The sequence below is a fragment of the Telopea speciosissima genome, chromosome 10, assembly GCF_018873765.1.
Source record: "Telopea speciosissima isolate NSW1024214 ecotype Mountain lineage chromosome 10, Tspe_v1, whole genome shotgun sequence".
Classification (NCBI taxonomy): Eukaryota; Viridiplantae; Streptophyta; class Magnoliopsida; order Proteales; family Proteaceae; genus Telopea; species Telopea speciosissima.
The window spans coordinates 34,318,543-34,336,297 of NC_057925.1; the positions used below are offsets into that span (position 1 = coordinate 34,318,543).

The 17,755-nt window shown below is 40.3% G+C and overlaps 1 protein-coding gene across 2 annotated transcripts in view; it reads right to left on the reverse strand.

The window, feature by feature from the left end:
- Positions 1-305: 305 nt before the first annotated feature.
- Positions 306-17,755, reverse strand: part of LOC122642895 — an 83,743-nt gene continuing 66,293 nt past the window's right edge. The window contains exons 7-9 of one of the 2 annotated variants that reach the window (XM_043836513.1): positions 12,442-12,531; positions 12,193-12,352; positions 306-589 (exon numbers count right to left, since the gene is read on the reverse strand). In XM_043836513.1, coding sequence (XP_043692448.1) covers positions 539-589; positions 12,193-12,352; positions 12,442-12,531 — 301 coding nt within the window. In that variant the 3' untranslated portion in view covers positions 306-538. Of the gene's footprint in view, positions 647-12,192; positions 12,353-12,441; positions 12,532-17,755 lie in introns of both variants that reach the window. The other variant, XM_043836512.1, reaches the window with a different exon arrangement.

Below are 17,755 nucleotides of genomic sequence, written 5' to 3' on the forward strand. Positions count from 1 at the left end.
GTCTGTAAACCTATTTCTACAACGTGACATGTTAGATGAAGCTGAAATTTTGTGGACAAGTAGACCTCAAGGTAGGATTCGCATATCAAGTTTCAACCCAGAGGGAGCTTACCAAAGCATTGAACAATCTGGGAATACAAAAAGGTGGTTAAGGACACACATATGAAGGTATGCCACTTGATGTGGGATCTATGAGTGAATTTGGATCTGCAATTTGACTTGGGGCCCATCTAGACTAACTCCTAGATATCCAGTGGTTAGACTTTCCCCAGCTCTCTTATTTTGATGTTTAACAAAATTTTCCATTCAGAACTAATTACACGTGGAATTGATCAACAATGTTCTGGTTGTCAATCTACCAATTTAACAAACATTGCAAGATACTGAGCTACATTTGAAAGGAACCATAAGTTGATATATGATGCGATATTGAGAAAACTTCAAAGGGAAATTAGTAGATCTACAGAGGATTACTCCTTTACAGCATCAATTTTTGCTTCCAGAGATTCAAGAAGGATCAGAAAGCTGACTCAGTTGCTTACTCCTCGCTCTCTGGAAAGACTATTCTCAGGTCCTCGTTGTCCCTATATACTTGAACCAAAGCAGCAGCCTTATAGGCAAACATCCCAAACATTGCTGGAACAAGCTGTGATAAGACAAACAAAAATTTGAATCCAAACTATCAACCTCCTGTTTTGATGAAAAATTGTAATAGGATAGGGGAATTCAATTGTTTTCATGTTCCTTCTACCAAAAAAAAAAAAAATGTTTTTATGTTCCACATTGTGTAAAAACCAAGTACAAAAAAAAAAGGGTTTTGCTGCTCTACCTGTAGAACATCCAAGCACTCCATTGACACGTGAATGTGCTTCAAAGGGGCCTTGTGCAAGCATAAGGCTCAAGCCTCAGAAGATGAGATTGTATTAATATTAAATTGAGCAAGTAAATATGAAAATGGACATGCCATTGGCCATAGTTGTCATGACAAGAAAGCAATGTCAAGGTGATGGCCAACTAATATGATGCCTAGGTGATCTAGGCGAGACTAAGGCACCCAACACTAACACCATATTCTGGGTATGTTTCCTTCATCTTATGGGTATAGATACCTTAATGCATAAGGTGAATGATAGCCTTGGGCATCAAGGCCCACCTTGTTTCCTAGATGATGCCTTGACAACTGTGCTGCCAGCTATAAAATGCTTAAATCCTACATTTAAAGGTTAACGGGCTTCTCCAATTTTCATATAGAAAGTCACTGGTTTTTCTTCTACTCTATGAAAATCCATACATCTAACACAGGAACTTAAGAACCAGAAGCACAAGATTCCCCTATGCGTATTCCACTATTCCTTCTATTAGTTTCTTTCCCATCCTTTCTTTCTTTGACTAATAGTTTTCTTTAAAGGTACACTGTCAAGTTTAAATGTCCAATGGAAAGATGCAGGTTTCTTTTTCTTTTTCAAGGGAAGAAGACTTGGTGATTCTCAGGGCCAGCATGATGCAGGAAAAACAAAGAAAAATATTTATTTGAGCGAAAATAAGAATTGGGATTTGGTTATTCATATATTGGGATTATAGTCCAATGGGTTTTGCATTGTGATGGGTTTCTTTTAATGAGCCTATGAGGCTATGATATGGGTGATAAGTAGGAAAATGAGTTCTGTTTAGGAGTTTAGTCCAGTTTTTATTTTCTTTGGTTTCTAAGTTTTAGTTTCTAATTCCTGTAATTAGAGAGGTTTGTCTTAGCAGATGATCAGTTTCTATTCTATCAGAAACTAAGCTCATAGAATAATTTCTAATTTCCGTTCTAGTTCCTAGGATAGTTTCTAAATTCAGGATGTTTTGTTGGCTCTATGAATAGTTGAATCTGGTTCTCTATTGGCCAATGTTTTTTATGCTAAAGTTCTGGTGTTTCACATATACTATCTCGATTTGTGGAGGTTCTGTTAGGGTTGGACTCCTCTAGGCTTCGGTATGGATTCCAAGGTCTGTTCCCTTCTATTCTCTGTCCTTTGTTGCTATTCTATTATCAATTCCTTCAAGTTTCTGTTTGAGTGTTTAGTCCAGTTATATTGTCTGATTTTTATCAAAATTTTAAATCCATTTCTGAAATTTCCTGGGTTTTCTGACAAAATTTCACTGCTTCGGTACATTCTTGTTAAAATCAGACCAGTTTAACAAAATTTTACTCAGTTCTCTCCGAATCTCGACAGAGATCAGGATCACTAAATCAATCTAGGGTTGGGGCTTTGATTTCTGCATACAGAAATTCTTCATCAGGAAGCTCTACGTGCCAAGAAAACCACAGGCAAACCCAAGGGGGTAGCTCAGTTGGCAAGGACCCACACCTCACAATTTAAGAGGTCATGAGTTCAATTCTCCTCGAGGCCTGCCTATCCAAGAACAAAAAAAAAAACCAAAGCAACCAAAGGCATATCTGGGAGAGCCTCTTGTGCCCAGATTATATGCTGCTTCTGGAGATTCTACAAATTGAGTTGGAAGATTACTAATGAAATAATTCCAGTCACACTTTTTTAGCAGAAGGTAGATTCACAAAATCTGAGAAGCAGAAGCTGGAGAAGCTCCCCCAAACATACACCAAGGGGTAATACCATATGCAGTGCTGTTACTTTTCCAAAGTAGACCAGGATTGAACAAGCTTGTGGGTAACTGGCCCAATAGGGAAAATAGGAAAAGTGAAGAAGAAATCTGATAAAAGTATCTGAGGACAGATCTGATCCTAATTTGATGGTTTAGTATGGATCAGATCAATTTCAAAGGCCAGGTACAAAGGAATATTAAGACAAAACTTAGTATCTAAAATAACAAAGAGCAACCCAGTGCACAAGGCTCCTGCTATTGCAGGGTCTGGGGGGGGCAAATGTACACAGCCTTATTTTAGTATCTAAAATAACAGAATTTTTGAAGTATATCGAGTTCTAGGGCTAGAGAGTATCTCAATTAGAATATTCATTATTCTAATCGAGATACCTAGCCCCTAGGTGTCTCCCTTTATGCTTATAATTAGGTGCTAGTTAGTCCTAGTCTTAGTTGGTTTCCTAGTATTAGTATGTTTCTAATTTTGTTTCTAAGATTCTTAGTAGGATTAGAAATCTTTGGTTGTATTTTGGTTTCATATAGAAATAAAGGTTTGTGAGAGGGGACTGACTAGTTCGATCCAATATCACTAATCAGTCCCCTTCTCTCTTCTATTCTCCACCCTCTCAGCCTTGGTTCTCTTGGGTTTATTTCGTCACAAGAATTAAATAAAAGGTAAAACTAGCATTAATGAGGAACTCAATAAACGTGGAGTGGATGTGGGAGATAGTGCTGTTGAGAGGATCAGAATTAGAGCTGAATGCTTGGATGGTCTAAGGTAGACCCCAAGCCATTTATTTATAATAAGGGATGAAAATTTCATGGACAGAATTCTCCCTATCATAGCCGACATGGCTGTACACGAAATAAAACAGTAAAAAGTCCAGAATACCCCCACGGTATTCTGGCCCATACAATCCAACACTCCCCCTCAAGTTGGAGCATATATGTCGTGCTTGCCCAACTTGACTAAGATAGGAAGAAACACTTTGCCACTTAGCCCCTTAGTGAACACATTGGCCAACTGGTCAACAGACTTCACAAAGGGAACACAGATGAATCCGGCTTCGAGCTTCTCCTTGATGAAATGTCGGTCAACCTCCACATGCTTAGCCGATCATGCTGGACAGGGTTATGAGCAATGCTAATGGCTGTTTTATTATCACAATAAAGCATCATAGGAAGATGGAATGCAACACCAATATCCTGCAACAATCCTCTAAGCCACAAAGTTCACAGATTCCTTGTGCCATTGCACGGAACTCTGCTTCAGAACTAGACTTTGCCACAACATTCTACTTCTTGCTACATCATATGACAAGGTTTCCACCCACAAAAGAACAATAGCCAGAAATGGATTTTCTGTTAGTAGAGCCAGCCCAATCGGCATCAGTATAAGCTTCAACCTTTAGATGATCATTGGGAGATAAAAGGATTTCTTTTCCTGGAGCAAACTTCAAATATCGCAAGATGCGAAAAACTGCCTCCATATGAGAGGAATAAGGATCATGCATAAACTGGCTCACCAAACTTACAGCAATGGCTATGTCTGGTCGTGTGTGAGAGAGGTAGATTAGTTTGCCCACTAATCGCTGATAACGACCTTTGTCAACAGGTTCACCTTCTTTCTCCTTAAGTCTTGTAGTAGCTTCCATAGGAATATCTGAAGGATGACAACCTAGCAACCCAGTTTGAGAAAGAAAGATGCCCTTTGAAGATCGAGCAACCTCTATCCCTAGAAAGTATTTTAGAGTTCCCAGATCCTTTATTTCAAACTCACGGTCAAAGAAAATCTTCAACTTGTTGATCTCATCACCATCATTTCCAGTCACAACAATATCATCAACATAGACAATGAGGATTTACCTTATTACCAATAAGTTTGATGAACAACGTGTGATCAGCATTGCTTTGCTTGTATCCCACAGAAATCATAGCCTTGTGAAACCTGTAGAACTAAGCTCTAGGTGACTGCTTCGACCCATAGAGAGCACGCTTCAATTTACAAACTTTGCCCTTGGTGGCATGTCCATATAGACCTCTTCCTCTAGCTCTTCATGGAAGAAGGCATTCTTTACATCCAACTACTGAAGATCCCAGCCAAGATTCACAGCACAAGATAACAATACCCTTACTGTGTTGAGTTTTGTTACTGGTACAAAGTTCTCCTGGTTGTCAACTCCATACGTCTGAGTAAAGCCCCTTGCAACCAGACGTGCCTTGTATCGATCCACTGTTCCATCTGTCTTCTGTTTGACCACAAACACCCATTTATATCCTACTGGTTTTTTCCCTGGAGGAAGAGCCATAAGATCCCATGTATTATTTTTTTTTCAATGCTCTCATTTCTTCCAACATTGCTGCCTTCCACTTTCCATCTATAGATGTTTCGTGCACATGTGATGATTGTGCCTTCTCTTAATCCTGGCCTGACAGTCTAGACTATTTCTACCCTCCTCTTTTGTGTTTATACCCACTTTTGTATAGAAATGATATTATAGTTTGTAAACATGTCTGTCTTGGGTTACTTTTGGAGAATTGTACAGTTGTAACTCAAGCTGAAATTATAATTATACGAATGAATTATCACTTAGTCTTCCCCATTACTGATGTTATCCTTATTATTTAATCTCTTCTGCTACGTTTAAATTACTATATTGTGATAATTGTTGTGAATAGGGTACTGCACTTGCGATCCTTGGGATTGGTTGGATGTCGAATGGCATCCAGTCATACTAGGCCCTTATTAACCGGGCCGGGGTGTGACACCCTCTAGTGATGGTTTTTTCTCAACGAAGTCTGTCTGGAATGAGGTGAGACGTCGCTCGTCTGAAGCTCCCTATTCCAGATGGATTTGGAACCAGACCTTGCCCACCAAGATTGCTTTCTTCACTTGGCAACTCTTTAATGGGTCGATACCTACGGATGAGTCTATCATGGCTGTTGGTATTACCTTGGCGTCAAAATGCAATTGTTGTGGGAGTCCTAGGAGTGAGTCTACGGACCACTGTCTTGAGTCCGACGGGACAACTTCCAAGGTGTGGAGGTTTTTCTCAGGGGTTTTTTATGTTTCATTTGTACATGCTCAAGATGTCAGAAGCAGGTTTTTGCTTTGGCATGAGTCGGCTAGCTGCAGCAGTCTCTCTGACTACATCATTGGGTACTTGCCCTCTTTGATTGTTTGGGAGCTTTGGAAGGAGAGGTGTAATAAAAGGCATGGGGAAAGGATGAGGTCGGCTATGGGGGTCATTGACTGCATTAAGGTTTGGGTGAGGCGCCTTCCATTGCCCTCCAAGCTTGGAAGAGCTTCCACGGTTAGAGGTAGGCAGATTCTTCATGCCCTTAGGATATTGGCTCTCTCTCCTAGACCGGCTCGCCCTCTTCCGGTTTTTTGGTGCCCGCCTTTTGTGTTGGTAAAGCTGAATATGGATGGTGCATGTAGAGGGAACCCTGGTGAAGGTGGAGGGGGAGGTGTTATTAAGGACATGAAGGGTTTCATCTTAGCTACCTTTTCCAATTTCTATGGTCCTAGCACGAACTCTATTGCTGAGCTCCGTGCTTTGAGAGATGGGTAGAAGTTATGTTATGACTTGGGCCTTTCTGGGGTTGTGATTAATTCGGATTCCAGCTCCACGGTGCGCATGGTTAGCCTTAAGAGATGTAATTTATTGAGGGGCTGGTACTGGTTTCAGGAATCCTTGGGGCTGATTGGGCTGGTCAAGCCTTGCATTGCATTTGCATATAGGGAGAGCAATAGGGCTGCCGACTGGCTGGCTAGGGTTCACCACGTTCAGTCATGACAATTGTCCTCAAGGAGAGTTCCAACGTATCCTACGGGAAGACAGATCAGGTTTGTCTATCCTCAGAACGTAGTGTCCAAATTCTTATGTTTATATCTTTTTTTGGGTTTAGGGGTAAGGTGGCATGTCCCCCCATGTATTCATTCATTCTTTTTGGATATTAATAAAATTCTAGGGGCTGCCCCGGGTCCCAGGTAATATTCGGGTTTAAAAAAAAAAAAACCTCTTTCATTATAGTTTGATAAAATGTATCAATGGCTGAAATACAAGAAAAGACTTAGATTCATATAATTTGTATGCTAATGTTTAAAGTGTGCTTAGTGAAACTTTGCTACGTACATGCAAATGATGCAATGCATGACATGCATCATACAGACATGTAATTACTTGTATAAATTATTGATGTGTGGATTTTAATATAATTTAATACTTATATAGTTATTTACTTTTGTTTGGTGTTTTGGACGATGCCTCAATAACAACACATTGGGTGGTTGTATTGTACCAAGATAAAGAACAACAGATTGCATACACAGTGTAACTTCTGTGGCACTCAACATCTTGGAGGTGCGGTAACTCGGCAAAAAGAACACATGGCAGGAGGATATGGAAATGTTGCCAAGTGTACAAAGTGCCATGTAGAATTAAGCAGGGCAATGCAAAAACACCTTAGAGATAAAAAAAAAAAATCCACCCAAGCACATGAGGATGAGGAAGTTTTGGTGGAAAATTTGATGGAAGATTTTGAAGCTTATGCAGGATCGGATATGGAAGCAGAGGAGGACCCAGAGTTGGCATGGGCAATGAGACAATCAAGACATGAAGCAAGAGAGGAACAATGGAGACCTGAGCAATTGATAAGAAGTCAATCAGCTCAACCCCAACGCCAGGGCCCTGTAGATATTGGTGTTGGCTCCTCTTGTCGTCCATTTGTAGGTAAGGGTAAGGAGCCTGCTGGCCTTAGTAGAGCAACCAGTGTCAAGAGAATGTTTGACCGGTTTACTAAGAGTGGTAAGGGTAAGAGAAAGAAGAGCCCAGATATCAGAGACATGGATCCTAATGTCTACAGACCAAGGGATGCTGGCCAACAGAGGATTGAAGAAAGCTTTTAACCCAAAACACTAGTAAAAGGATAGACAGAGCAATCTCCAGATGGTTCTACAATTCCATGATTCCACCACATAAGGCCAAAGATTCCCATTTCAAGGCCATGGTAAAGGAGATCAGCGGTGTGGGAAAAATGTTAAGCCACCCACACCTTATGAGATTGTCGGGCCTTACTTGGATGATATTGTCCAAAAGGTGCATGAGTATGTTGAGAGGTTCAAGGAGAAGTGGCCATTATATGGAGTAACCATCATGTGTGATGGATGGAGTGGACCAACAAGATTATTCATCATCAATTTCCTTTTCTATTGTGACGGAAAGACGATCTTCCACAAGTCAGTCAATGCATCTAGCCAAATCAAAGATGTCCGTTACTTGTATAAGTTAATGGATGAAGTTGTGGAGGAGGTAGGAGAAGAAAATGTTGTCTAGATAGTAACTGACAATGCAGCAAATTTCAAAAAGGCTAGTCAATTACTTATGTTGAAGAGACAACATCTATTTTGGACACCATGTGCGGCTCATTGTATAGATTTGATGTTCAAGGTCATAAGTGAATTGTCAAAGGTCCAACAGTTGATTAGTAATGCAAGGAAGATCACCAACTTTATTTATAACCATAGTTGGGTTTTGGCATTGATGAGGAGTCACACAAGAGGGGATTTAGTGAGGCATGCAACCACAAGATTTGCAACAAATTACATTGGAATTGATAGCCTCATTTCCCGAAAGGATGGACTGCTTAAGATGTTCACCTTTGCTGACTGGATGACTAGCAGTTATGCAAGGTCTGAAATTGGGAGATATGTTCAAGACCTAGTCACCTTCTCAAAGTTTTGGGATCAGATGCACCGACTTGATATGATTATGCACCCATTCTTTTGTCTTCTTCGAGAGGTTGATGGGGATAAAGAGCAGACCATGGGTAAGATGATAGGGCCCATGCAAGTGGTTAAGAAGAAGATCCATGATGATAACCCAACATCAAGCAAGAAGTATTTGAAGATTATAACCGATCGATTGGAAAAGATGTTGGTTCAAGATGTTCATTGAGCAGATAATCTTATAACTCATCCTTATGTAGATGACTTTGGTTTCATTTTAAACACTTACTAAGTTACTATTTATTTATTAGTATTCTAGGTTTCTAACCATCAATTACAAACCATCTGCAACACATTATTTGAATCCGGATCTTCAATACAATAATGATGTAGGGTGTAGACCGGATCTATTGAGTGCCCTAAGGAATATTGTCAACAGATTGGAACTAGATGTGGCCAAGGCCACACTTGCCATGGAAGAGGTTAGTAATACATTAGTTGTATAAAAGATTGAAACCAAGAATATGTCAAATAACAGTTTCAGTGGTAATTGGTGAACTAATATTTTAATTTTTAATACCTCTTTAAGTTAAGTATTTTCAGGAGGCCACTCGTGGTTTTGCTGATAGAATGGCTATCCATAGGAGCACAACGCCTAGGTAAGTTAGGTTTACCCAATTTATTATGCTATATAAAATTTGTTTCAAGGTTTAGTCTTTTAATATTTCATTTATTATCGTGCAGCTGATTGGTGGCTCAATTATGGGGATACTAGTGCTCCACACTTAACTCGAATTGCAATTCGAGTGTTATCCCTGACGACATAACTGCAGTACATTCGGGTTGATACACACCAAACCCCACAATCGTCTCAGTTATTCAAAGTTGGAGAAGCTAGTGTATGTCCAGTACAACATGAAGCTGAAGCTTAAATATTTAGAATTGGAAAGAGAAGGGGATGAAGTAAATGTCAACCCAATCGACATCAACCACCTAGGCACGATGAAGATCCAGTTAGAGCATGGATACAGGACACCGATAAGGTATTGGTGATGGATCAGTCAAGTGAGGATCGCCAGCCAACCAAACCTGATCCACTCATAGAGAACATCATTCGACAGATGGATGATGATGAAACACAGATACCATCAGAAGATCTTTATCCTAATGTTGAAGAGGATGACAGTAGCCCTGAAGAAGGTTTAATTAGGAGGACGAAGTCAGGTCATCCATATGGAGGAACTCAATAAGATGTTGATGATGATGATGAAGGCGACAATGGTGATGGTGATGGTGATGGGGATGGTGATGGTGATGATGGTGGTGGTGGTGTTGTTGCTGCTGCTGCTGCTGATGATGATGATGATGATGATGATGGTGGTGGTGGTGGTGGTGGTGATGGTGATGGAGGTGGCTATGGTGGTAGTAGTGGTGTTGGTGGTGATGCTGGAGGTGGTGCTGGTGCTGGTGCTGGTGGTAGTGGCGGTGGTGACAACATTATGCTGGGATGCAGTTCACAGGTGAGGCAGGATACACACATGCTACCCAAGATACTCATCATGGTGGTCACCATCTGACTTACACTCGGAAGGGCAAGGGCTAGGCTGGCAAGCGTTCCTACAAAGGCCACAATCCATATGATAGTGATGTGCTCATGAGTGACATGGAATCACTTAGCATTAGTTCTGATCATGCAGGTGCTTCATCAGGCCATGGGCGTTATGCATCAGGTTCTTCTTTAGGCTATGGACATAGGGCTTCTATAGGGTATGGAAGTTATAGATACAGAGAGGCACAACCACAACCTAGTGCTTTCATGACATTAGCAACTCCAGAGCAGTACACACGATTCTACTATGAATGGAAGAGTCACTACCATCAGTATTTCGACTGGGCTCAGTATTGTGCTTATGTTCGGTCAGTACACAACATCATCCTAGTTGCTCCTATTCTTGAAGACCCTTATAGACATGACTTTGATCCACCCTGACATTCTTCATGGCAATAGAGTGATTCTACATGTAAGAAATCTCATCTTTTAATCTTTTATAACAATTTCAAAGTGTCGCATTTGTCTGGTTATTGATTATTCACAATTTCTAGTGTATATGCATGATATATGACATAAATTGATTGTTTATATTGTTTTTTGTGTCCAAAAGTGTATTCCCATGTGTACTTTGATCATTTTCATGCGTTTCTGCACCGATCGATACGTATCTTCAATACGATACGATACGTAATCGCCTGATACCGATACTTTAAACCACCTTGGTGATCATGTGACTTGGTTAAGTGGTCATGTGACAACTTAAGTGGTTATGTGACTATTTAATTTTTATTTAAGTTGGGCTGGATTAGGACTTTATAAGTCTAACCATGTTTTGAGTTTATTTCCTTTGTTATTTCACTTTCCTAGTCAGTTTAGGTTACCTATTAGGTTAAACATTGGGTTAGGCCTTTCCTTTTTAGTGTAGGAGTCTATTTTTGAGTCTTTTATATAAGGTTGTAAGGTGGGCAAGCATTGAACACGAATTTTGATATTAATGAAAAGCTTTTGCTGCTCTTCTTCTCCATTGACGATTTTTGTCTTGTGTTTAATCAAGGCTGGTGGGATCAGTGTTTGATCCGATTGACACCTTGCGGTGGGAAGCCCGGGTGGTTCGTTGGTGGGATTGGTGTTTGATCCAATCGACACCCGGCAGTGTGAAGCCTAGGTGGTTCTATTGAAGCTTTCTTTCAAATTCTACTTTCAAGATCTGATTTTTATTCAAGTTCAAGTTCAAGTTCAAGATCTGCATTTTTTTTCAAGTTCAAGTTCAAAGATTTAATTTTTATTCAAGTTTCATCCTCAAACAAGCTGCTGCCAAGAGTAATCTGCTACTGCAGTAAGTTTGAGACATCCCCTTCCCCATCCTTCTACTTCTAATCCTCTACAACCCCAACCCTAGTTTTCCTCTTTGTTATTTTCAGTTTTTCCATACCCTAAATTCCCCACAGATCTAATCAGCCATCAGAACTTCATCAAATTTCAACCACAACACCCCCTGCCCATAAGGAAAATTCGATCTCCCTTGCTGCCCATCCCAACCACTGAAACCCTAATTTCCCCCCATCTCAAATCAAAATCCAAAACCCTAATTCCTGCCCAGCCCAAACCAACCGTCAGAACAGTCTACAAATCTGACCGATTACCTCTCATACCCTCCTAAGAAAACCATTCAAGTATACTTTAACTTCTGTCCAGCCAAACCCTAGAAATCCATCTTTTCCTCTTTTCCAAAACCTGAAACCCTAACCCTAACTTGCGGCCCATTCAAGTTTACACACTTCCGCCCATCAAAACATCTCAGGACCTTCACTGTTAGAATCCCCTATACCTACCTAGCATAACCAACACCTCAAACCCTGACTCTAGCCAAACACTAACCCTAATTTTGACCCAAAATCATATTCTGCCCTAATGGGACTACTAGTTCATATTAGATCCTGGTGTACTAGCTCCTAGTTGGTCTCCAACCATTCTTGGACTACATTAACGACCAAGTATAGAGGGTCATCAGTGCTACATGGTTCAACCACCTCAAAATCATAAAATAGAAAACATTGGTTTAATATTGTTTAGATCTTCTTCAGGGTTTAAGAAGATAATACTCTTGTTTTCCACTTAAACTCACCAGTTCAACAGCTGATCCATTTTTTGTGTGCCTGGATTTCTTAAATTCCTGAACCTTTTATGCATCTGGTTATCGGCCTCTTGCAAGATGAGCAGGTTTTAAATATTGTTTTTAAAGCATCTAAAATATGAAAGAGAAGTCTCTTAAACTATATAAAAGAAGGGAAAAGAATGCCTGATTGACAACCTGGAAATCAAAGAAATCATTGGAGAAATGCTGAGACAGGCCCCAAACTCCATATATTGCTGCAGGGATCACAAGTCTTGGAGATGAAAGAGCTATGGCAGTACCCTTGATAGATCTCTCTAACAGATTCTTTAGGTCCTCACTTCTTATTCCAATTCTGATTGAGAAAAAAGTTACGAAGTCAACAATAAAATCTGCAACATCAGTGCCAAAGCTCAAGGATGAAGCTGTAAATGGTGAACCTACTTCTTAGACTTCTTCACCATAAAGATCTGAGGAACAGTTTCCTTGGACAAGCTGTCAGCATGGCGGTACAAGAGCTGAAGATATAGAGAGCTGTACAAACAAATGAAAGACATATGGAAAACTAAGTTTCTGTAAAAAGCATTTATCTGTTAAATCAACACAAATTAGGATAATTGAATGAAGATGGCTTTTGCCCATTGTTCTGTGGTGATTCAGAACTTTGGAACTGTGGTGATTCCAATCAAGGCTTTGATGGTGATTAAGTTATATTCCTCTTTGGAACTTGTTAAGAGTTGTCGTTTGTAGAAAACCTAGGACCTGCAACCAATAACCTTTTAGAGGAGAAAAGAGAATAGAAAGAAGAGAAGAAGAATAGCTGCAAGGGGAGGAGCCGTATGTATTAAGTTGCTTCCTCCTTCAAGTATCTTATTTATAATAAAACCATTACAATCATAATAGGAAAAGGAAACTAAACCTAATCTAAAATAGGTAACTAACTTAGACTAGGAAACTGACTCCTAATTCCTAACAATTAAAGACATAAAACAATAAAGGAAACCATATGGACTCAACCACAATAGGGACACTCCCCCTATCGTGGTACACTTCTCAATACTCCCCCTCAAACTGGAGTATACAGATATCAAAAGAAAGGCTCCAGCTTGGACTAAAAAGAATAGAAAATCAAACTCAACACCAGTCTTGAATAGTAGTTGTAGACTTCAGTGAGCACAGAGGAAACTCCAATAAAACCAATAGAAATATCAGCCCAGGCACTGGACAATAGATAACATCAACCGCAATCCAAAAACAGCAGATAGGTAACGATGACAGATGTTCTCCAGTAATTGCGGAAATTGATTTCTAATAAGAGAATACTAGATCTTCAATATAAGGAAAGAACTCGATCTTCAAAGTAAGAATCAATTCAATCGCACAAAATGGAATTTTCCTGTTGATCTTCAAAAAACACCATAGCATTCTCAAAAGATGGAGGGTAGCAACTTTGAAGTTTCCCTTCAAAAGTAGAGATCTTCACTGAAATAAATCTTGAGAAATCTTCACCGAAATATTCTTGAGAAAGATAAGACTCTCCAATTGAGAAAGGTAAGACTCTATAATTGATGACTTGTTGATGACTTGTGCAGAGCAGATATGCAAATAATAATATCCAATTCCAATCTCCCCCTCACATGTAGCAGTACATGTGAACAAACAACAGCCAATAATCAACATCGCAAAGCATGGGCATCTCAAAAAATTCCATAAACAAGAGCACCGCAAATAACAGTCGTAGATAAAAGAATCCCAAAATCAGTTTCTAACCTCCCCTCACTGGAGCCAACAACCACCATGCAAGGTCCAACCTTCAAAGAAGTACAAATCCCACATGTGTTCGGGGCCCATCTGGGCAACTATACTTTAAGAATTTTAAAGAAATGCCGGAATTAAAAGGGCAATGGTAGTTTGGTATATGACTAGCATCTCAATAATTTCCAATCTCCCCCTCAAAACAAACTCCAACCTCAATATCATTTAAATACCAATTTGCCAAAAAACAAATTGATGTGATCTGGGCCCACCAAAGCAATAATATGGCATATATGTGAAACCCGGTCAAATTTCCTAATAAATTTGAACTTTTTGGAACTTGTGTAATTACAGGTTCCAACTCTCAATCTATGATAGCATCGATGCTATGGGCTGCATCGGTCGAGGACACAGAAGAAATACTCGACACACCTATGGAGGACTTCGAGGATCCTTCCAAATATGCCCTTCTGGAGTCAGAGGACCCCTGTGAGACCCCGCACCGGAGTTACTTGTGCCAGATCTGTTGCCTGGAGGCTATGTAGAGCCTCTCCCTGAATTAAAAACATTGTAAGTATGATTTAAATGAATTATATATATTGTTTGTACAACCGAATAGAAATTTAGGGGTATTTTAGTCAAATTGCCCCTGTGGGACCCACTTTCCCAATGAAGAATGTTGTTCTAGACAGTTACCCGTATTCGGATAATCTCTTATGTCATCCGGCATTACATTATGGTTAGAATAACCTATAGAAACGCATTTATAGTCATAAATAGCTTTAAGAATCAGTTTTAGGACTGATTTATGCCCAAAAGACTATTCTGCCCCTTAGTGCTTAAGTAGAGATGTATATATCAAAATCATCCTAAATAACCACTATTCACAAATCTAAAGAGGGGAAGCTGTAAAATTCGTTCCAGCTTTGGGAGCAAGAAAGAAAGAAGAAAAGAGAAAAGAAGAAAGGAGAGGAGAAGCTTATACCTGAAGGCTTGTCTTCTACATCTGAAACTGAACTTGGAACCTCCATTAGAAGGCTGATCTGCACCAAAGAGAGCTGCCTTTACCTTGTTTTTCACTTCTGAGTTCAGGTAGGCCATCATCCCATTCTTATTCCATCTTCTTCTTCTTCTAATCTTCACCATATTCTGGCCTAACTGCAATTCCTGCCATTAAGCTCTAAATTGAGCTCAAATACTAGAAATCCTACCCAATTGCTTCCTGTCCTAATGCTATTAAGGTTCAGCTATGCCTGAATCTGCATGGCAATACCTATAATGGGCCCAAATGCTGTTTCTAATGGCAAATTATAAACCCTAAGTTAACCAATTTAGGTTTAATTTATAAAATCCCCAAAGTAGGAAGTTAACCATTAAATTGAACCCCCCTTTAAGCTGACCCACCTTGAATGTGGCTTGGAACCTCAAATTGAAGCCATGCATGCAAGGATCTGACCATATAAATCAAAACCCCCAAATTCTGTCAAACTCCCGGATGGAGTTGCAGGCCTAAGGCCAGTCAACCGGCCCTCGAAGCCCCCTGAATCCGGCTGGTCCATTTTGTGCTGTTGCGGCCCTAGAAGTTTGGGAATTGACCTAACTTCTATTGGAGCCTAATACATGCTATTCTTATATATTATATAGGTATGTTCCTGCTGTTCTTTGACTGTTTTGCTTGGTTATCTGACTAGGACTAAACTACATTACAGGTAAGGGGACCTTGACCTTAATTTAAGCGTGTTTATCATTTTAATTTCACTGTTATGCTGAATGCCATGTCATGCATCATTACAAATATACTGATGCATATAGTTTTCTAGCTTATGATTTAATGCATTAGAATGCATGTGAGTTAGGCCGCACATTGGCATACTGCATTACACTGCATTGATATTTTTATTATGTGGAAATTGTTGAAGGTGGAAATGCTTGTATCATCATAAATTCATAATTAGACTGCACTGGGTTAGGTTGATATTCATTACCCAATACTACGCCCCTTACCAACAGGGGGAGAGGTGTTGGACAACCCGTGGTACAGCCGAAGGGAAATGCCGGGGTGCCATCTTCTGTCCCATATTAGTGTGTCCGCTCCGCTGTGGGAGTAAACAGTCAGGGTTGGTCTTTGGGGGTCTGTCGGGGTCCGACGTGTTAGTTCGGGAACTGGCGGGTCCTCACGGTGGAAGAATGGTTTTGCTCAGGTGACCGAAGGGTTAGTTCCGGGACCGAGGTTAGCATCTACCACCAGTAGTACTTAGACCTCATGAAACTTAGTACTTGTGCTAGGAGCATGTTAGTTAGGGCATGCATCATGGATTTATTGTGTTTGTATGCTTGTACCCCCCCTTACTGGGCTCAGTGGAGAGCTCACCCTCGTGGACGTCCTTCTTTTACAGATGAAATTGCTACCGTTGCTGTTGCTGGTTCTGTGGGGACTACTCCTACTGAGGATGCTTCTCCTACTGCTGGAGTTGATACTCCTTTCTTTGTTAAGCACGTTGCTTCGTGCTCCTACGACGACTGCGTGTTCTCCTGAACGTCCAGACTGATCAGGCTACTTCCTTTCCTTTTATTTATAACACTTTTGTAAATGTGATAGTATATAACTTTTTGGGTTCTTGAGTTACTGTCTTTTTGGGAAACACAATGTAACTGATGTACATACAAGTTCATATGAATATAATGCTATCATTAGTTTTTCCTTATTTATTGTTTTATTGCTCTATTATTGCTTCCGCTGCATTTTAATTTTGATAATTATAAATGAAATTGCAAATAGAACACTGCACTTGCGATCCTGGTGGGATTGATTGGGTGTCTGAGACATCTCGTCACACTTGGCCCTTATTAACCGGGCCAGGGTGTGACATTTAAGTGGTATCAGAACATCATGCTCTAACTATATTCGCAGTCAAATTCATAATATGGCAGCTCTTGGACTCATTGACCTGAAGGTGAGTTCAGTTAGGGATAACTAAAAATCTTAACTAAAAGCTATCAAGTAAAAATGAAATTGATTGTGAAATACAAGATAAGTAAAGAGATATGTAATTATATATATTCATACGTTCAACATGTCTTTACAAAATTTCAGCCCTTAGGCTGATTGGGTACATCAATAAACACACTACAATTAGGACCTAGTCCTTACAAGTTAAAGAAAGGAAATATAGACTACTTCTAGCATTAACTGAAGACAAGTAAAGTGAAACCTAAACTAAGTTGGTGACATGGCATCACTAATGTGGAGGTGGTAGTGGTCCCTGACTAGAGAAGAAAGACCTCCACTGGACTAACTCAGTCTCCACCGCCTGGACACGACCACTCATATCATCAAAGCCCTGCTTCACTGTCCTTTCTACCAAACTGACTGAGCAGCTGTCCCCAGGGAGTACCATCGATAGGAACAACTGATGTAGAAGAAGAAGCCACTGCATGACCATGAGTAGCATACTGGGGTGGATCTCTAGGTACATCTGCAGCCACTCTCTCTGTAGCCTCCTCTACATCAGTAGTCTGGCCTAGATCAGTGCAGTCTGGATGTCCAAGCTCTAGAGAGAATGGAGGGAGTTCTATACTCATCTTCACCAGAGTGACACGGTTGATGCTCATTCTCTTCTCTGTAGAGATCTCCTCATTCCTCAGGTTTACCCCAAATCTAGGAAAGATTTTGGTCAGAAGCCTACCAAGCAACAGGTTACCCCGCCCAGGATTATCATGCAGATGTGCCATGGTGCGCATGATAGCATAAGGCAGACAGATCTGGTAACTAGTGTAGAGACAATAAAAGGCTAGAATCTACATAGTAGACAACTCAGTCTGATGGCCACTCCTCTGGACCACATTATGCCCACAGATCCTAGAGAGTACGCGAGCTGATGGCAGTAAATCCAACTCAGATTTTGGCATATCATAGAACTTCCCATTGGTCAGAACTGAATACAACCATTCCAGCTCCTCATCAGCCGGGAACTCAGATGCATCTACAGCTGGAGTGCAATAC